Below are 21,899 nucleotides of genomic sequence, written 5' to 3' on the forward strand. Positions count from 1 at the left end.
TCAGGGTGCAAACACCTTGGCAAAGATTTTCCCCACCCCAGGGCTTTTGTACTTTTTCTTCTTGCTGGATCTTCCTGACATTGGAATATCAGCTCAAATGGCCTTTCTTCTCCAACCATTCAACTTAAAATAGCCAACCTGTCACACCACCCATTCACATTGTGCTATTTTCTGCATAGTCCTTTACACGAATTCATGTTTTTTACCATTTGTTCATTTGCTGTGTTTCTCCATTAGAACATAAGCTTCGTGGGAGCTCATTGTCTTTTGTCTTGATATTTTTACTGCCATAACTCCAGCAATGAGAATAGTGCCTGGAATGTAGTAGTCACTCAAATATTTGTTGGATGAATCAGCGAATATTATTTTGATACTCCAATAGCATATGTACCTGCTATTTTGTCATTCAGTGAGCTGTTCCAATAAATGCTTGCAGTCAATGCTGTGTTACTTTTATATGGCTAAAACCAAGTATTTCGGTTTTTTCTGTCATTTTGTTTTTTGAGTTCTTTAATGTTATACCTTCAATAGTAACGAGGGGAGGAAATAACTTATGCTTATTATGTACTTACTGTTTACTAGTAAATAATAAGCATAACAAAAACTTAATGCTTGTTATGTTCTAGGCATTCTGCATGTGAGTTAGATTGCATTAAACCTATTTTTACAGAGTTGGAAACCAAAGTTAGAGAGAAGTTAGGTGATTTGCCTTTGATAGCTACCTACAAAGAGCTGTGATATGCCACATCTGTTCTATTACAAAGTTCAAAATCTCTTTATCATTCCACATTGCCTGAAAGATTTCAGGAGTTGTAAATGGTTGAGAGATAGTCAGAGGTAAGAAGAACCTACCTTTTTTACAAAAAGGATATTTCAGCCCTTTCTGTTATAGATTTGTCACTTGTGTTAGCCCTGTGGTTCTTCCATAGAACCATCTACTCGATACATTTGAGAGTAAGTTTTAGGGTAAAAAGTATGGACAGGGTGAATTTCTTTACACAATCCGTCAGTAACATTCTAGCAGCAATTCTATTAAAGGAGAGGAGTGAGGAAGATAGCCTATGTAGTTGGGAAAGATCCAGTTCCCTTAGGAGCACACAAAAAATGACCACCATTTCCATATGTTGTTCTAACTTACAGCTCTTATTTCTCCAGTGCCTTTTGCCAGATTGAGAATGTTCCTCGCTTGGATCATTTTTTTAACTTGTTCTTTCAAAGAGCACTTCAGCCTGCGAAACTGCATTCCAGCGCCAGTCCCAGTGCTCAGCAGTACGATGCTTCCAGTGCAGTACTTTTAGACAACCTCCCTGGAGTCCGGTGGCTCACACTTCCACTGGAAATCAAGGTAATCTTAGATATTATAAAGAAGAACCAGAACCAGGTGCCTTATTATAATCTTGCATCTTCTTTTTTCATAGACTTTTTGTTATTTTTGGAATTATGGTTAAAAATTAAAGAGGCAGTTTGTTGACAAAATAGGAGGTCCAGTGCAATAAACCCAGAAAGAGAAATTATTCTTTATAAGTAGAAATTTGCTCTCTCCTCTTACTTTTAAATTTAAGCTTTGTCCAAGCTGGGACTACTTTTCAGAAATCATAATTAAATGGTGTATCTTACTTTGGAATTTTGTGACTTTGATTTTATAATGTAAGGTTGTCAAGTTAGAATTATGTTTCTGTATAAAAAAAGTGGATGACATGATTGACTAACAATATTCTCAGTTAAAATACAAAGCCCACTAGTCTACCAAAATCTTTTTTTACATGAACATATGTGATTAGCTTTTGGCTTGTCCCATAGATAGCTACCAATAGTAAGACTGTATGATGGTTAAGAATTATCAGTATGATTTTAGTCATATCTGTATACCTAGAATAACTTTATTATTGAATGATTGACAAGATTATTTCAGACATTTTCATCAATGTAGATCACCATATAATCTATTTAGTTACAGCATTTGTATTAGTATTAAATGAGGCAGTATGCCATAGCCACTTCTCTGCTCATGAAGAAACCTAGGCTATGTTACAGTAGAAACCTAATTCAAATTCCTACTCTTCATAAGACTCTACAGTGTATGATCAAATAAATGCCTTTTTGACAGTTTAATAGTTATTTAAATTGATGTATCAATCACTTTGTTCAGTTTCCTCATCTGTAAAATGGGAGAAATAATAGTCCCTACTTCATGGAAAAGTTACGAGTTATTACACATGAAGTATTTAGAATTGTGCCTGGCACATTGTAGTTGTAGTTATGGGAGCATTATTATACAATTACTATTTGAAGGGAGATGAGGTGTTAGAGCATGTTCAAAGGATGCTTTGCCTTCTGGTGTTTTTATTTTGTCCTTATTTCTATCAACTGCCTGGTCTTTTGATATTTCAGAACAATAATTACTCCTTCCTTCCTTCCTTCCTTTCTTCTTTCCTTCCTTCCTTTCTTTTTCTTTTTTTTTTTTTTTTTTTTGAGACAGGGTCTCGCTCTGTCACCCCTGCTGGAGTGGGAGTGCAGTGGCGTAATCATAACTCACTGCATCCTCCACATTGCAGGCTCGGGTGATCTTCCCCACTCAGCCCCTCGGGTAACTGGGACTACAGGTGCACACCACCATGCCTGGCTAATTTTTGTGTTTTTTAGTAGAGACCAGGCTTCTCCATATTTCCCAGGCTGGTCTTGAACTCCTGAGCTCAAGCAATCTGCCCACCTTAGTCTCCTAGAGTGCTGGATTACAGGCATGAGCCATGGCACCTGGCCTACCATTTTCTTAAATTGTATAAAAAACTAAAAAGTATGGGATATATAATTCTACCTGACTAATGTGTTCATAAAAATATATAAGCATTGGCTGAGCATGGTGGCTCATGCCTGTAGTCCTCATGCTTTGGGAGACAGAGGTGGGAGGATCACTTGAGGCCAAGAGTTCAAGACCAGCCTGGACAACACAGGGAGACCCTGTCTCCACAAAAACTTTAAACATTAGCAGAGCATGATGGCACACACCTGTAGTTCCAGCTACTCAGTAGGCTGAGGTGGAAGGATTACTTGAGCCCAGGAGTTGGGCTCCCCACTCTATCATAGTTGCAGTGGGCTGTGATTGCACCGCTGTACTACAGTGGGGCAACAGGGTGAGACCCTATCTCAGGAAAGGAAAGGAAAAAGGAAAAGGAAAAAGAAGAGGAAAAAAGGAAGAGAAAAGAAAAAAAGGAAAGGAGAAGGAAAGCGGAAAGGAAAGGGGAAGGGAAGAGGGACGGAAGGATGTAAGTGTTCAATATAGGTAGAAACATAGAAAGTAACTAGATAACTTTACCTTTAAAAGAGAAAGACCCTGGTTCCAAAGACTGTCTCATGCCCATTCTCATTCTGGGGTCTTTTTTCCTCAGCCACAGGGCCCATACCCACTTCATGAGTCAGAAGATACCATCTCTTGAGGCTTGCCATTCTACCTGGCCATTACCTAGGTTCTTGCCCCTCTGTCAGAATTTCTTCATTAAAGAAACCTCTTCCCTCAAAATATATAGTCCCTTCTTTCTGTAATAGTAGAGGTACTTAATGTTTTAGGGGTAGTGTGTTTAGAATTTAGATACATTAAGATTAAATATTATCTTTCCTCAAAAAAGTTTAAGATGTTCTTAAATATTGTCTATTGGGGCCTTACAGATTGCATGTGAAGGCTACCTCTTTTTCATTGAGATTTTTGTTAATTTAGCATATATTTCTTTAAAAGATTTATATGCTTTTCTTTATTTCACCCTAAAAGAATATCAAATTGAGAAATCACTATGTGAATTCTGGTATATATTTTTAATTCATTGCCTTAAAACATAGCTGTTGCTTATCTTGTCAATACTTTGGCTGCTTTTATCCTTGTTACATCTAACAGTACTGTGTGGAGATCAGTGTTCATTGTGCCGGTTTCTCAAGTCTGTGCAGTGCTTTGCAGAATGCAGAAAAACCTCTAGATGTTCACAGTCAAGTTGAGCAGGTGAAATTAATACACAGGAAACAGTGAGGATCTGGCTTAGATGTTTTCTATATTTTTTAGTCCAATTAGGAGATTAAGAACAATACTTTTGGGAAGAGAGCTAGATACCTTCTGCTAAAGTAGTCTAAAGCTCTATTTGATTAATATAAAATTTGAATAACAGTAACATTTGAAGTTTGTTTTTTTTTTAAATTCTATTTTTTACTGCAGTTTCAGGTTCACTGAAATTGAGAGAAAGGTACAGATTTCCCACATGCCCCCTTCCCTCATACATCACACATGCATAGCCTCTCCATTATCAACATTCCCCCACCACAGGGGTACAGTTGTTATAATTGATGAACCTACATTGACACATCATAATAACCCAAAGTCCATCATTTACATTAGGGTTCATTCTTGGTGGTGTACATTCTATGGATTTAGACAGATTATAATGACATGGATCCATCCTTGTAGTAGTATACAGAGTAGTTTCACAGCCCCGGAAATCCTCTGTGTTCTGCCTATCCCTCTTTTTCATCCCTCCCTTTCCATTAACCCCTGGAAACAATTGATCTTTTCACTGCCTCCATCATTTTGCATTTTCCCAAATGTTATATAGTTGTAATCATATAGTATGTAGCCTTTTCAGATTGGATTCTTTCACTTGGTAATACACATTTTAAGTTCCTCTTTGTCTTTTTACAGCTTGATAGCTCATTGCTTTTTAATGCTGAATAGTATTTCATTGTTCAGATGTACCACAGTTTAATCATCCATTCGCTGAAAATCTTGGTTGCTTCCACGTTTGGACAATTAATTCTTGGTCAAACAGCAAGAGAATGTTTAGTTTTGTAAGAAACTACCAAACTGTCTTCTGAAGTGGCTGTATTTTGTATTCCTACCAGCAATAAATGAGAGTTCCTGTTGTTCCATATCCTTGTCAGGACTTAGTTTTGTCAGTATTTTGGATTTGGGTCATTCTACTGTGTGTCTAGTTCTGCCTCATTGTTATTTTAATTTGCATTTCCCTGATGACCATATGATGTGGAACATCTTCTCATGTGCTTATTTGCCTTCTTAATATCTTCTTTGGTGAACTGGTTGTTAAGGCCTTTGGCCCATTTTTTTAAATTCAGTCGGTTTTTTGGGGAAGAAGTGGTGTTTGGTTACATGAATAACTCCTTTAATGGCGATTTCTGTGATTTTGGTTCACTCACCACCCAAGGAGTGTACACTGTACCTAACCTGTAGTCTTTTATCTCTTGCCACCCCCTGCTCTTTCCCCCAAGTTCCCAAAGTCCAATGTATCATTCTTAAGCCTTTGCAACCTCATAGCTTAGCTCCCACATATGAGTGAGAACATACAATGTTTGGTTTTCCATTCCTGAGTTACTTCACTTAGAATAATAGTCTCCAATTCCATCCAGGTTGCTGCAAAGCCATTATTTTGTTCCTTTTTCTGGCTGAGTGGTGTTCCATGGTATATATATACCACATTTTCTTTATCCACTCATTGATTAATGGGTGTCTGGTTCCATAATTTTGCAATTGTGAATTGTGCAGCTGTAAACGTGTGCAAATATCTTATTCGTATAATGATTTTTTTTCCTCTGAGTAAATACCTAGTAGTGGGATTGCTGGATCAACCAGTAGATCTACTTTTAGTTAAGGAATCTCTACAGTGTTTTCCATAGTGGTTGTACTAGTTTACATTCCTACCAACAGTATAAAAGTGTTCCCTTTTTGCCACATCCACACCAACATCTATTTTTTTTTTATTATGGCCATTGTTGCAGGAGTGAGGTGGTATCACATTGTGGTTTTGATTTTCATTTCTCTGATCATTAGTGGTGTTGATCATTTTTCCATATGCTGGTTAGCCATTTGTATATCTTCTTTTGAGAACTGTTCATCTCCTCAGCCCACTTTTTGATGGGATTGTTTTTTTCTTGCTGATTTGTTTGAGTTCCTTGTAGATTCTGGATATTAGTCCTTTGTCAGATGTATAGATTGTGAAGATTTTCTCCCACTCTGTGGGGTGTTAACTCTGCTGATTATTTATTTTGTTATTCAGAAACTTTTTAGTTTAATTAAGTCCCATCTATTTATCTTTGTTTTTGTTGCATTTGCTTTTGGGTTCTTGGTCATAAAGCCTTTGCCCAAGCCAATGTCTAGAAAGGTTTTTCCGTGTTATCTTCTAGCATCTTTGTGGTTTCACGTCTTAGATTTGTTTAAGTCTTTGATCCATCTCGAGTTATTTTTGTATAAGTCTGAGAGATCAGGATCCAGTTTCATTCTTCCACATGTGGCTTGCCAACCAGCCCAGCACCATTTCTTGAATAGGATGTCCTTTCCCCACTTTATGTTTTTGTTTACTTTGTCAAAGATCAGTTGGCTGTAAGTATTTGGCTTTATTTCTGGGTTCTCTATTTTGTTCCGTGGTTCTATGTGCCTGATTTTTGTACCATGCCATTTTGGTGACTATGGCTTTATATTATAGTTTGAAGTTGGGTAATGAGATGCCTCCAGATTTTTTTGCTTAGTAATGCTTTGGCTATGCGGGCTCTTTTTTGGTTCCAAATATTAATTTTAGGATTGGTTTTTCTAGTTATGTGAAGAATGATGGTGGTATTTTGATGGGAATCGCATTGAATTTGTAGATTGCCTTTGGCAGTATGGCCATTTTCACAATATTGATTCTGCCCATCCATGGGCATGGGATGTGTTTCCATTTGTTTGTGTCATCTATGATTTCTTTCAGCAGTGTTTTGTAGATTTCTTTGTAGAGGTCTTTCACCTCCTTGGTTCACTATATTCCTAAATATTTTTTTGCAGCTGTCGTGAAAGGAGTTGAGTTCTTGATTTGATTCTCAGCTTGGTCACTGTTGGTGTATAGCAGAGCTACTGATTTGTGTACATTAATTTTGTATCCTGAAACTTCGCTGAATTCATTTAGCAGTTCTAGGTGCTTTTTGGATGAGTCTTTAGGGTTTTCTAAGTATACAGTCATACCATTAGCAAAGAGTGACAGTTTGACTTCTTCTTTACTTATTTAGATGCCCTTTATTTTTTTCTCTTGTCTGATTTCCCTTGCTAGGACTTTGAGTACTGTGTTGAATAGAAGTGGTGAAAGTGGGCATCCTTGTTTTGTTCCAGTTCTCAGGAGGAATGCTTTCAACTTTTCCCCATTCAGTATAATATTGGCTGTACGTTTGTCATAGGTGCCTTTTATAACCTTAAGTTATGTCCCTTGTATGCTGATTTTGCTGAGGGTTGGTTTTAATCATAGAGGGATGCTGGATTTTGTCAAATGCCTTTTCTGCGTCTATTGAGATGATCATGTGATTTTTTTTTTAAGTTCTGTTTATGTGGTGTATCATGTATTGACATATATATGTTAAACCATCCCTGCATTCCTGGTATGAAACCCACTTGATCATGGTGGATTATCTTTTTGATATGCTATTGGATTTGATTCACTAGTATTTTGTTGAGGATTTTTGCACCTATGTTCATCAGGGATATCAGTCTGTAGTTTTCTTTTTCTGTTATGTCCTTCCCTGGTTTGGGTGTTAGGGTGATACTGGCTTCATACAATGGTTTAGGGAGGATCCCTCTTTTTGTGTGGTTCAGAATAGTGTCAATAGGATTGGTACCAATTCTTTTTTTAATGTCTGACGGAATTTATCTGTGAGTGTGTCTGGTCCTGAACTTTTTTTGTTGGCAGTTTTTCCATAACCATGTCAATCTCACTACTTGTTATTTGTCTGTTCAGAGATCCTATATCTTCCTTGTTTAATCTAGGATGGTTGTATATTTCCAGGAATTTATCCAACTCTTTTAAGTTTTCTAGTTTGTGTGCATAAAGGTGTCCTTAGTAGCTTTTAGTAATCTTTTGTGTTTCTGTGGTATCAGTTGTAATATCTCCCATTTTATTTCTAATTGAATGTATTTGGATCTTCTCTCTTTTCTTGGTTAATCTTTCTAATGGTCTATCAATTTTATATATCTTTTCAAAGAACCCGATTTTTCTTTCATTTATCTTTTGTATTTTTGTTGTTGTTGTTTTCGTTTTATTTAGTTCTGCTCTGATCTTGGTTATTTCTTTTCTTCTGCTGGGTTTGGGTTTGGTTTGTTCTTGTGTCTCTGGCTGCTTGGAGTGTGTGACCTTAGAGGGTCTATTTGTGCTCTTTCAGGCTTTCTGATGTAGGCATTTAATGCTATGAACTTTCCTCTTAGCACCACCTTTGCTGTATCCAAGGTTTTGATAGGTTGTGTCACTATTATTGTTCAGTTCAAAGAATGTTTCAGTTTCCATCTTGATTTCATTGTTGACCCAACAGTCATTCAGTAGAGGTTATTTAATTTCCATGTACTTGGATGGTTTTGAGGGTTCCTTTTGGAGATAATTTCCAATTTTATTCTGTGGTCTAAGAGAGTACTTGCTATAATTTCAATTTTCTTATATTTGTTGAGACTTGTTTTGTGGTCTATCATATGGTCTATCTTGGAGAATGTTCCATGTGCCGATGAATAGAATGTATATTCTGTAGTTGTTGGGTAGAATGTTCTGTAAATATCTGTTAAGTCCATTTGTTTGTGGGTATAGTTTAAGTCCATTGTTTCTTTGTTGACTTTCTGTCTTAATGACCTGTCTAGTGCTGTCAGTGGAGTATTAATGTCCCCAACTACTATTGCGTTAACATCTATAATCATTTCTTAGGACTAGTAGTAATTGTTGTATAAATCTGGGAACTCCAGTGTTAGGTGCATATATATTTAGAATTGTAATATTTTCCTGTTGGACTAGTCATTTATCATTATATAATGTCCCTCTTTGTCTTTTTTTCTTTTCTTTTCGTTTTTTTTTTTTTTTTTGAGATGGAGTCTTGCTCTGTCACCCAGGCTGGAGTGCATTGGCGCAATCTCAGCTCACTGCAAGCTCCACGTCCCAGGTTCACACCATTCTCCTGCCTCAGCCTCCCGAGTAGCTGGGACTACAGGTGCCCACCACCACGCCCGGCTAACTTTTTGTATTTTTAGTAGAGACGAAGTTTCACTGTGTTAGCCAGGATGGTCTCAATCTCTTGACCTCGTAATCTGCCCACCTCGGCCTCCCAAAGTGCTGGGATTACAGGCGTGAGCCACCGTGCTTGGCCCCTCTTTGTCTTTTTTAACTGCTGTTGCTTAGAAGTTTATTTTGTCTGAAATAAGAATAGCTACTCTTGCTCGCTTTTGGTGTCCATTTGCATGGAATATTTTTTTCTACCTCTTTACCTTGAGTTTGTATGAGACCTTTATGTGTTAGGTGAGTCTTCTGAAGATAGCAGAAACATGGTTGGTGAATTCTTATCCATTCTGTATCTTTTCTTTTCCTTTCTTTCTTTCTTTCTTTTTTTTTTTTTATGAGACGGAGTCTTGCTCTGTCTCTCAGGCCGGAGTGCAGTGCATTCTGTATTTTTTAAATGGAACATTTAGGCTATGTACATTCAATGTTAGTATTGAGATGTGAGATACTATTATTCATCATGCTATCTGTTGCCTGAATGCCTTCATCTTTTAAAATTTTATTGTCATTATATAGGTCCTGTGAGATTTATGCTTTAAGCAGGTTCTCCTTTAATGTACTTTGAGGATTTGTTTCAAGATTTGGAGCTAGTTTTTGCAATTCTTCTAGTGTTGGCTTGGTAGTGATGAGTTCTTGAAGCATTTGTTTGTCTGGAAAAGACTATATCTTTTCTTCATTTACGAAGCTTCATTTCACTGGATACAAAATTCTTGCCTGATAATGGTTTTGTTTAAAGCATCTAAAAATAGGACCCCAATCCCTTCTAGCTTTTTGTGTTTCTGCTGTTAATATGATAAGTTTTCCTTTATAGGTTACGTGATGCTTTTGTCTTACAGCTCTTAAGATTTTTCCTTTGTCTTGACTTTAGATAACTTGATCACTATGTGCCTAGGTGATGATCTTTTTGTGATGAATTTCGCAGGTGTTCTTTGAGCTTCGTGTATTTGGATATTTAGATCTCTAGCAAGGCTGGGGAAATTCTCCTCAATTAATTCCCTCAAATATGTTTTCCAAACTTTTAGATTTCTCTTCTTCCTCAGGAACCTTATTCTTAGGTTTGGACGTTTAATATAGTCCCGAACTTCTTGGAGGCTTTGTTCATTTTTTTTTTTAATTCTTTTTTCTTTGTATTTGATGGATTGGGTTAATTCAAAAGCCTTGTCTTCAAGCTCTGAAGTTCTTTCTTCTGCTTGTTTGATTCTGTTATGAGAGTTTCCAGTATATTTTGTATTTCTCTTAAGTGTGTCCTTGATTTCCAAAAGTTGTGACTGTTTTTTATTTATGCTATCTGTTTTTCCTTTCATATCCCATATAATATTTTTCATTTCTTTAAGTTGGACTTCATGTTTGTCTGGTGCCTCCTTGATTAGCTTAATATTTGACCTTCTGAATTCTTTTTCTGGCAATTCAGAGATTTCATCTTGGTTTAGATCCATTGCTGGTGAGCTGGTGTGATCTTCTGAAGGTGTTAAAAAAAAAAACCCTTGTTTTCTCATATTACCAGAATTGTTTTTCTGGTTCCTTCTCATTTGGGTAGACTATGTCAGAGTGAAGATCTGGGATTCGTGGGCTGCTCTTCAGATTCTTTTGTCCCATGGGATGATCCCTTGATGTGGTGTTCTCCCCCTTCCCCTAGGAATGGAGCTTCCTGAGAGCTGAACTGTAGTGATGGTTTTTGCTCTTCTTGGTCTAGCCACCCAGCAGAGCTACCGGGCTCCAGGCTGGTACTGGGAAGTGTCTGCAAAGAGTCCTGTGATGTGATCCATCTTCAGGTCTTGCAGCCGTGGATATCAGCACCTGCTCCAATGCACGTAGCAATGGAGTGAAGTGGACTCTGTAAGGTGTCCCTGGTTGTGTTTTTGTTTAGTGCACTGATTTTATGTTGGCCTCCAGTCAGGAGGTGGCACTTTCAAGAGTGCATCAGCTGCAGTCATCTAGGGAGGATGTAAACTTGCCCTAGGGACACTTGGTTAAGTATTCAGGTTTCTCAGGCAGTGGGCAGAGCCATAGAGCTCCCAAGAGATTATGACCTTTGTCTTTGGCTACCAGGGTGGGTAGAGAAATACTACTAGTTGGAGACAGGGATAGGCCCCTGAGCTTGTTATTGTCTGAGCTTCAACTCTTCTTGGGCAGGGCTTGCCACAGCTGCTGTGGGGGATGGAGGTGCAGTTCCCGGTCCAATGAAGTTATATTCCTAGGGGGGATTATGGCTGCCTCTGCTGAGTCATACAGGTCACCAGGGAAGTAGGGGAAAACCGGCAGTCACGGGCCTTACCCCTCTCCCACACAGCCTGCAGTCCTAAAGGCCAGTCTCACTCCCACCATGCCCCCTCAACAGCACCGAGTCTATTTCTAGGCAGCCAGTGACCAGAGCTTAGAACTTGCCCCAGACCAGGAGCCTCCCCATGGAGAAAGCAAGCAGACTCACAGTTTTTCAGCATCTCAGGGAGCCTGCAGCGGTGATCCAGTTCCTTCAAAGGGTCTATGGATTTTCTCAGCTTTCCTGGTATGTTTCTGCCATAGTTCTTGGAGCAAAAGTTCACGATGTGAATGTCCACATGCAGCCCTGTCCATTCGAGCAAGAGCTGCAAACTAGTCTTGCCTCCTATCTGCCATCTTAATCCTGTTCTCAACCATTTTCAAATTTTTTTGTATGTGTTCTTATTGTGGAGTTTTAAGAGGTCTTTGTATATTTTAGATAATTGTTCTTTATCAGATGTGTCTTTTTCAAATATTTTCTCCCAGTCTGCGGCTCATCTTATTCTATTGACATCGTATTTTGCAGAGCAATAGTTTTTAGTTTAATGAAGTCTAGCTTATTAGTTTCATGGATTGTGGTTTTGGTGTTGTATCTAAAAAGTTAGTGTCAGACCCAATGTCATCTAAATTTTCTCCCATGTTCTAGGAATTTTATAGTTAAGCATTTTACATTTAGACATATGGTCCACTTAGAGTTAATTTTTGTGTAGGGTGTATGGTGTGTGTCTAGATTGATATTTTTTTATATGGGTGCCCAGTTGTTCTAGCACCATTTGTTGAAAAGACCATCTTTGCTTTTTACATTCTATTTGTTTCTTTGTCAAAGGTCAGTTGACAGTATTTATGTGGGTGTATTTGTGGACTCTGTGTTCCATTGACGCATTTGTCTGTTCTTTCACCAATAATACGATGTCTTGATTACTGTAGGTTTATATTAAGTCTTAAAGTAGGATAGTATCAGTCCCAAGACTGTTCTTGTCATTAAATATTGTACTGGCTATTCTTGGTCTTTTGCTTCTCCATATAAACTTTAGAATACCTCGTTGGAATTTTGATTGGGATTGCATTGCATATATAGATCAAGTTGTGAAGAACTGACATCTTGACAATATTGAGTCTTCTATCCATGAACATGGAATATCTCTCCATTTGTTTAGTTCTCCTTGGATTTCATTTATCAGAGTATGGTAGTTTTCTTCATACAGATATTGTGTATACTTTGTTAAATTTATAACTAAGTATTATAACTAAGTATATTTTATTTTGGGGAATGCTAAGGTATGTGATATTGTGTTTTTAATTTCAAATTCCACTTATTCATTGCTGGTATATAGGAAAGCAATTGACTTTTATGCTGGGTACAGTGACTCATGCCTGTAATCCCAGCGCTTTGGGAGGCTGAGGTGAGCGGATCACTTGAGGTCAGGAGTTCAAGACCAGCCTGGCCAACATGGTGAAACCCCACCTCTACCAAAAAATACAAAATAAGCCAAGTGTGGTGGCACATGCCTGTAGGCCCAGCTACTCAGGAGGCTGAGGTGGGAGAATCACTTGAACCCGGGAGGCAGAGGTTCCTTATATACTGATGCAGTATATAACGTTAATATAGAAAATTGTAATATATAAGATTGTGTCAATTCTTGCAGATTTTCTGTGTAAACAATCATGTCATCTATAAACAAAGACAGTTTTATTTCTTCCTTCCCAATCATTTATTTCATGTTCTTGCCTTATTGCATTAGCTAGACCTCCCAGTATGATGTTGAAAAGGAGTGGTGGTAGGGAACATCCTTTCCCCTTTCTGATCTTAGGAAGTATCTCATTTCTCACCATTAAGTATGAAGTTAACTAGGTTTTTTGTAGATATTCTTTATCAAGATGAAGAAGTTTCCCTCTGTTCCTAGTATATTAAGAGTTTTTATCATGAAGGGGTATCGGATTTTTTCAAATGCTTTTTCTGCATATATTGATAGAATCATGTGATTTTTTTTCCATTGATTTGATGGATTACATTAATTGGTTTTTGAATGTCAAACCTGCCTTGCATACCTGCGATAAATCTCCCTTGGCTGTGGTGTATATTTCTTTTTAGACATTGTTGGATTCCCTCTGCTAATATTTTATTGGACGTTTTTGAATCTGTGTTCATGAAAGATACTGATCTGTCTTTTTTTGTTTGTTTGTTTGCTGTTATAATGTCTTTGTCTAGTTTTAGTATTAGGGTAATGCTGACCTCATAGAATGAGTTAGGAAGTATTCCCTCTGTTTCTGTCTTCTGAAAGAAATTATAGAGAATTGGTATAATTTCTTACTTAAATGTTTGGTAGAATTCACCAGTCTACCCATCTGGGCCTGGTGCATTCTGCTTTTGCAAGTTGATTAAATCGTTATTGATTCAATTTCTTTAATAAGTATAGACCAATTTATAGTATCTGTTTCTTCTGGTATCATTCAAGGAATTTTCCATTCCATCTAGGTTATCAAATTTGTGAGCATGGGGTTGTTTACAGTATTCTTCTCCTATCCTTTTAATGCCCATGGACTCTGTACTAATGCCCCCACTTTCATTTTTGCTATTAGTAATTTGTGTCCTCTCTATTTTTATCTTAGTTAGGCTAGAGGCTTATACATTTTATTGATTTTTTTTCGAAGAACCAGCTTTTGGTTTCATTGATTTTTCTCTATGGCTTTCCTGTTTTCATTGTCATTGATTTCTCCTCTAATTTTTTATTATTTCTGCTCTTCTGCATATTTTAGATTTAATTTGCTTTTTGTTTTAGTTTCTTAAAATAGAAACGTAGATTATTGATTTTAAATCTCTCTTCTTTTTTAATATATGCATTTAATGCTATAAATTTCCCCCAAGCACCACTTTTCCTGCACCACATAAGTTTTGATAAGTTGTGATTTCATTTTTTTTAGTTCAAAATATTTTTAAGACCTTCACTTTATACTGAAACATTCGGAGACATGAGAGTAAATTATTAAACCTCACTATTTTAGACCAATAAAGCCCTATCTGTTTAAATTGCCAATTACTTATTTAAGGCAGTATAGCACAGCAGTTTAATAGTCAAGATTCTCTACTCAGTGTATTTTAAATTTTCAGCTTGAACAGTAGTTACATGAACTTAAGTTCTTTTTCCTTAATGGCTTCATTGAGATATTTCACATACCATAGAATTTTCCCATTTAAAATGTACAATCCAATATTTTTTAGTCTGTTCACAGAGCTGCCTAACCATCACCACAGTCAATTTTAGAACATTTCACCATCTAATAAAGAAATTCTGTGACCATTAGTAGTTATTATTCACTTCTCTCTTTCCCCTCCCAATTTCTTCTTCTCCCTACCCCTCTAGCCCCAGGCAATCATTTGCATAGTTTTCATTTCTGTAAGCTTATCTGTTCTAAATAAATTTTTTAAATTTGACTCGTCTTATCTGTGATTGTAATTCCTTTGACCAACATTTCCTCATTCACCCTCTCCCCTAACTAACCAAGCCTTTGGTAATCACCATTCTGCTCTCCTGTGATATCAGCTTTTTTAGGTTCCACATATGAGTGAGATCATGTGGTAGTTGTCTTTCTGTGCCTGGCTTATTTCATTTAACATAATGCCCTCTAGGTTCATCTGTATTGTCATAAATGACAGGATTTTGTTCTTTTTTATGGCTGAATAGTATTCCATTATGTATATATAGCACATTTTCTTTATCCATTCATCTGTTGATGAACACTTAGATTGATTCCATTTCTCTTGAGATTTCTCATTGTAGTAAAAATAGTAGGATTTATTGACTATGTATCTTCTCATAGGAAATATTAAGGAATTTAATGCCTTAAGAAATCTAGTTAAAGGCCAGGTGTGGTGTCTTATGCTTGTAATCCCAGCACTTTGGGAGGCCGAAGCGGGCAGATCACCTGAGGTTGGGAGTTCGAGACCAGCCTGACCAACATGGAGAAACCCCGTCTCTACTAAAAATACAAAATAAGCTGGGCGTGGTGGTGCATGCCTAGAATCCCAATTACGTGGGAAGCTGAGGCAGGAGAATCACTTGAACCTGAGAGGCGGAGGTTGCGGTGAGCCGAGATCACACCATTTCACTCCAGCCTGGGCAACCAGAGTGAAACTACGTCCAAAAAAGAAATCTAGTTTAAAATGTGTGTGAGGCCAGTCACAGTGGCTCATACCTGTAATCCCAGCACTTTGGGAGGCTGAGGTGGGCGGCTCACAAGGTCAGGAGATCGAGACCATCCTGGCTAACACAGCAAAACCCCGTCTCTACTGAAAATACAAAAAATTAGCCGGGCATGGTGGTGGGCGCTATAGTCCCAGCTACTTGGGAGGCAGAGGCAGGAGAATGGCGTGAACCCAGGAGGCAGAGCTTGCAGTGAGCCAAGATTGCACCACTGGCACTCCAGCTTGGGCATCAGAGGGAGACTCCATCTCAAAAAAAAAAAAATCGTGTGTGAGGTAACTTATGCCTGGCAATTTTAGATGGAAATAGTTATTTTTGCTTGCTTATTTTTAAAAACAAACTAAGTAGTTATTTTTAACTTGGAAAAAACTTATGTGTTCCAGGTTTAGTATATGATGAGGTCTTACTTTAGTTTTTCTTCCCAGGTATTTGAGAATTTCCTCATTTTGGTTTTTTTGTTTTTTTTTCAATCATATTTTCCTAGGGTACAGTGAAATAATTAAGAGAAAAGATATTTTTATATTTTCATTTAAGGAATATAAACAAACATATATATTATAGTAATCTTGTACATTAATTAGCCTGTAGAGTTTAGTAGCAGGAATAGTAACTCACTGAACAGTTTCTGAGATCAAATACCACAAATCAGTAATTTTTTGTCCTGTGGTTTTTCATAAGACAGACTAATAGCCACAAAAAAAGGGAACCTGAAGTATTTGCTAGATGCAGAAAAATGTAGGTCACAAATGAGTAATAACTCATACTGTGTGAAAAGCATTGAAAGGCATGACTAATATTTCAAAAGCTTTTGTCATCTCAGTAAGACACAGTTAGTGTGTGAAACAGTCCTGCAGAGAGTGCCTTGGCCTTTAAAGAAAAAAAAAAGATTCTCTGGGAGGTGGATTGCAGTGAGCTGAGATTGCACCAGTGCACACCAGCCAGGGCGACAGAGCGAGATTCCATCTCAAAAAAAAAGGGGGGGGGTTCTTATTCACAAATAGCATGTATGCTATAAAATTCAATTGCCAATAGTTTTGATTTATATATATATTTGTATCACAGATTAAACTTCAGATTAAATTTATTCTGTTTTTAAATTTGGAATGCTTCAAAGAACAAAGGTGATACATGAAAGAGCTCAGGCAATTTCCATAGAAACAAAACCCAAATCCTAAGTAAGAGATTTTTTTTCTGATAACTCTCTGGGATAGTTGAACTGTGCCAGATTCCAGAGGAACACTTGCCTTTGTGTTTTAATCTAGGAATAAAGATTGACAACCCTTGAATGCAAAACATTGTGTCCAGGAGAAAGACAGGGAAGATGATATTTTTCAAGAATCCAACTGTTGAGTAATATACAGAAATGGAGAAACAAGAACAACTCAAAATAAGTTGGCTACCTTAAGACTGATTTTCATTTTCTTCTATGAAATCAAAAGGCTTAAATTAATTTCTAACTTAAAACTGGAAAGCAACTTTTGAAGCTCATAAATTTACTATGCATTGAATATATGCTGAAGACCATTTTGCAGTTATTGAGATTTAGTTGAAGTATGTTATGTTAAATGAGTAAGTTGTTTTATGTTTGCAAAGCTTAAAAACAATATGTTAAATAAGTAAACTGTTTTATAATTGCAAAGCTTAAAAACATTATGTTCCATTTTGAGACATTTCCTAAGTAACACAAAGGAGAAAGATACTCAATTTTCAAGTAGTAATTAAGCATTTTTTATATGGCCATTACTAAAAAAGTAACTAATATGAGTCAAATGCTTATGTTACTCTTTTTTTTTTTTTTTAACATAGATGGAATTAGACATGGCATTAAGTGAGTTGGAGGCTGCAGATTTTGCAGAACTGGTAAGAGAAGGAGTGGGTTTTACAAAAGGCTCAATGTTGAATTCTTATTTTGTATACCAGTCATTATTCTAAATATTTACCAAGTGGATATATAAGAATCTTGAAATACACATTAGGCCTCTGTTTTGACTGTGACAAAATCCATTTTCTTGCCTTAGGATTTTCTACTCAGTTGAAATAGTTGTTACACAATGTATATTATGGGATTAAAAATGATTAATTACACTGGTGTCACTAAGAACTAAGTTTTTGAGGAAAATAAATATAAATGTAATACTGATTAAGTTAAATAAGAACCCTGTAGAGCTGTACTTAAATTGGAAGTCTCAATATGGTTTTTAATTATTGTATTTCCTAGTTATGTCCAATGAAAAGGCCTAGCAATAGTGACCATCGCAGTAACGATAAGTACCACTAATACTCAGGCCATGGTGTATAAATAACATTTCTCACCAAAAGGAACCAGGACTCGTCAAGAATTGGCTCATTCAAACTTGGGGCTGAAAATGTACAAGATAAGTCTGAGAACATCTTGTCACATCAGAAATTCAGAAGGCTTTCCAAAAATTAATAGCGTTATAGTAGAGCTCAAATTGTCATGAGACAACTTGAAGAGGCTCCCTGTTGAACATCTATAAGGAAATGCCTACAACAGATTGAAACACATCAGATATGTATAAGTTCATAAGTGCATAAAGATATTAAAAAAAAAAAAGGAACTTGCTAGTCAACTTTGGAGAATATGAGGGCATCAACTTGTTTTTGTGAAAACTGTTAAATGAAGAAAAATCAGACATTTATCCTGCCCTTCCTGTCTAAACCATATGTCAAGGTTACCAAACAGAGGTGAAGGAGAGCTTCTTTTTATGAAAGTAGTCTAACTGAAATGTCAAGAAAGACACAGAATTGGAATATCACCATTTTGCAGTCCCTCAATGAATTAATGGATGTAGGCAATGGTCATCAATAGCTATTAATATCACAAACAGAAAAGCAACAGATAATATGTTGTTCCTGACGGAAGCACATAGACCACCTATAAAATATGCTTGATGAGGCCTCAAGATCTAACTACTAATTTTTAGGAAATACCATTGAAAAGGGGGCATGTTAAATGACCCCATTTGGGGAAGAGGGGTTGCAGTCAGCAAAATCCAGACTGGCAAATACTGCAGGACAGTTTCTTCTCCAAATAAATTAGAAAAGGGTGGTCTGAAGTTGGGGAGAAGGGAGAGAAGTTGAGAGAGAACTCAGTTACAAGAGACTGAATATTATCAACCAAGTGTATATACGTCCTTTCTTAGATCCTAATTCAAACAAAGTTTTAAAAACATTATGAGACAATGAATCTCATAGATGAGGCTGAATCTATTCATGAGTCTCATACATTCAAGGAAATGTAAGCACAAATGACTGGGTATTAGATGAAAATAATTCTTTATATTGTGATAATGGTATTATGATTATATGTATTTTTAAATTCCTTCTGTTTTATACATATATTCTGAAGTGTTTACAGATGAAATGATATAATGTCTGGTACTGGTTTTGAAATAATTCAGCAGGAGGAAGGGAAGATGATGATACAGATGAAACAAGATGAGCCATGGACTGGTCATAGTTAAACCTGGGTGGTGATGGCTATACAGGAACTAATTATACAATTCCCTTTTTGTATATGCTAAAATTCTCAGTAATAAAAGTTCTTTTACAAAGTAAATGGGAAGTAAGGGAAGTAAAAGCCATGAAGTGTGGATTATTCTCAAGAAGATTGCCAGTGAAATTGGGAGGAGAATGTTAACTTGAAGGGGTAACTCAGTCTTAACAAACACCCTAAACAAATGGAAGGGTGTTTTGTCTGTAAAAATAATAGAAATTTAGGCATGGTAAACTCTTATGGCTCATAATTTTTTGAGTAATGGAAAATGTTTAGATGGATATTAACCATTAGGAGCAGTTCAGAACTAAAGTATTAAAATACCTGATTTTTGGAACTTAAAAAATCTAATTCCTGCCTTTATAGAACACTATTTTAACGAGCAGTGGAATTAACAATATTTTCTATGGCTAAAAATAATCTATTGGGATTCCTAGATACAGTAAAAAAAAAAAAAAAAAGAAGAAGAAGAAAAAAAAGAAAACCACAATTCATAAAAGAAAAAATGGATAAATTGAGAATGTAAAATGGTACAACTACTTTGGAAAACGGTTTGGCAATTTCTTAATAACCTAAACATATACCTACCATATAATTCAACCAGTCTGTTCCTATCTTTTTAAACCAAGAGAACGAAAGCATATGTAATACAGAGACCTGTATACAAGATAACTTTATTTGTAATAGCCAAAAAGTGGAAACAACTCAAATAACTTAACTGTCCATCAGCAGGTGTGAATACCAGAACAAATTCTGGTATATCCAGGAATGGACTACTACTCAGAAAAAAAGTTGGTTTAGGGAGGTGCTGAGGGAACTGTCCTACATTTTGATTTTGGTGGTGCTTACATAGCTATATGCATTTGTCAAAACTCAGAATACTTCACATTGAATTTTGCCTTAATTAAAAAAATATGAAAATAAGGATCTATTCTGTACTTTTTGGTGAAATTAAAGAGTTAATCCTAATGCTATGTTTTCCTTAGTTTTTAAAAATTATTATTAAGGTATAATTTACATTCAGTAAATTCTTCTTTCCCCTTTATAGTCAACCCCTCTCTATACCCCCAACCTCTGGCAATCACTGATCTGTGTTCTGTCCCCATGATTTTGCCTTTTTCAGGATGTCGTATAAAGTGAATCATCCTGCTCAACCTGGCTCTAATGCTGCTCTGGTTGCTCAGCACACCCCCCTTTCTCGTACCTGGGCATCCCTGCCCTGTTCAGCCCCATAGCTCCCAACTATTTGGTTCCTGCTCCATGGTCGGGCCTCTGACAGCCCCTTTGAATAAACCAGACACTCCACATGTGTCTTGAGAATTTAAATAAATAAATAATCATACAGTAGGTAATTTTTGTGTCTGGCTTTAACTTAGCATAATGGATTTAAGATTCATTCCTGCTACTGTGCAGGCAGTTCAGTCCTTAATATTGCTGAATAGTAGTATTCTATCATATACATGTATCACAATTTGTTTATCCATTCCCTGACTGAGGAATGGCTGTGTTATTTCCAGTTTTTAGTTTTCTTTAGGTTTCGTTGGGTTTTTTAAAAAGAAAAAAAGCTTATAAAAGTAATAGCTGTGTACAGGGTGAAGCTCTAAGCATGGTTATTAAAAGCAAATACCTTCGCTTATCCCTTTCTCTCACTTCCATCCCCAGGTGTAACTGCTCTTATGGATTGGAATGTATCCTTCCAGACCTTTTTCCATATACATACATTCCCACACACAAACCAACACACATGTACATGGTTGGTGGGGATGCTATTTTTAACAAAAATCAGATGATAGTGTATATTTTGTTCTGCAGCTTGCGTTCTTTGCTGAGCAGTGTATCCTGAAACCTTTTATGCCTGCTCATATAGATCAATCATATTTTTTTAACATATGTGTGATATTCTGTGGTATATCTAGTTTTGCTGGCCATTCCTCCATTGTTGAATATCATGTTATCTCTGGTTTTTCCATATTACAAATAATCCAACTGTTAACTTTTTATATAAAAATCATGATTCCACTGCTTGAATATTCCTGTAGATTTCTAGAAGTAGAATTATTCAAAGGGTATGTATACTTAATTTTTTTTACATACCACTCAGTAGCTTGCAAATAGGTTGCATCAATTAGTGCTTTCAAAAATAGCATATGGTAATATTGGATACTGTAGATGATGTAGAGTAAAAGTTTTTTGTCCTAAAAAGATATGCTGTAAGAAATCCCTCATAGAGTAACAGATTTTATGTTCTTAATGTTTCTAATCAAGCATCTTAAAAGAATAAAAAATAAGGTTGTTCTCAGTGAAATAAACATATGCATATTATATTTCATCCTAATACTCTGGTATATTGATTTCTAAAGATGACACTATGAAAAGTTTAGATACTAAAGAATATAATTTTCATTTTAACTATTATAGCTTAATTGGAATTTTTATCACAAAAAAATAAAAATATAAAATCCACTATGAATTTTTCCCCCAGTCTGAGGATTACTATGACATGAGGCGGCTGTATACAATTTTGGGGTCTTCTCTATTTTACAAGGTAAGTTGAAGCTGGAAGTCTAAATGTCCAGCGTTATATAAACAGACCTAAATTGTCAAAAATTTTACAAACATGAAAAATACATTTATCTCTTTTCTTTTAAATGTAGGTACCATAAGATTAGGATCTTTCTCACTTTAGAGACAGGGTCTCGCTCTGCCACCTAGGCTAGAACGCAGGGTACAATCATAGCTCACTGCAACATCCAATTTCTGGGCTTAAGCAATTCCCAGTCTCAAGCAATCCTCCTGCCTTGGCCTCCCAAAGTGCTGGGATTACAAGCGTGAGCTACCGTGCCTGACCAGATTAAGACCTTAAAACAAGATTTGCATCTA

The 21,899-nt window shown here is 36.4% G+C and overlaps 1 protein-coding gene across 1 annotated transcript in view; it reads left to right on the forward strand.

Annotated features, from left to right (window-relative positions):
* Positions 1 to 21,899, forward strand: part of INTU (inturned planar cell polarity protein) — a 96,100-nt gene that overhangs the window by 60,115 nt on the left and 14,086 nt on the right. The window contains exons 8-10 of the mRNA XM_011935591.1: positions 1,156 to 1,345; positions 17,309 to 17,362; positions 21,502 to 21,564. Of these exons, the coding sequence (XP_011790981.1) occupies positions 1,156 to 1,345; positions 17,309 to 17,362; positions 21,502 to 21,564 (307 nt within the window). The remainder of the gene's footprint in view (positions 1 to 1,155; positions 1,346 to 17,308; positions 17,363 to 21,501; positions 21,565 to 21,899) is intronic.

Source organism: Colobus angolensis, unplaced genomic scaffold, assembly GCF_000951035.1.
Source record: "Colobus angolensis palliatus isolate OR3802 unplaced genomic scaffold, Cang.pa_1.0 Scaffold145, whole genome shotgun sequence".
Lineage (NCBI taxonomy): Eukaryota > Metazoa > Chordata > Mammalia > Primates > Cercopithecidae > Colobus > Colobus angolensis.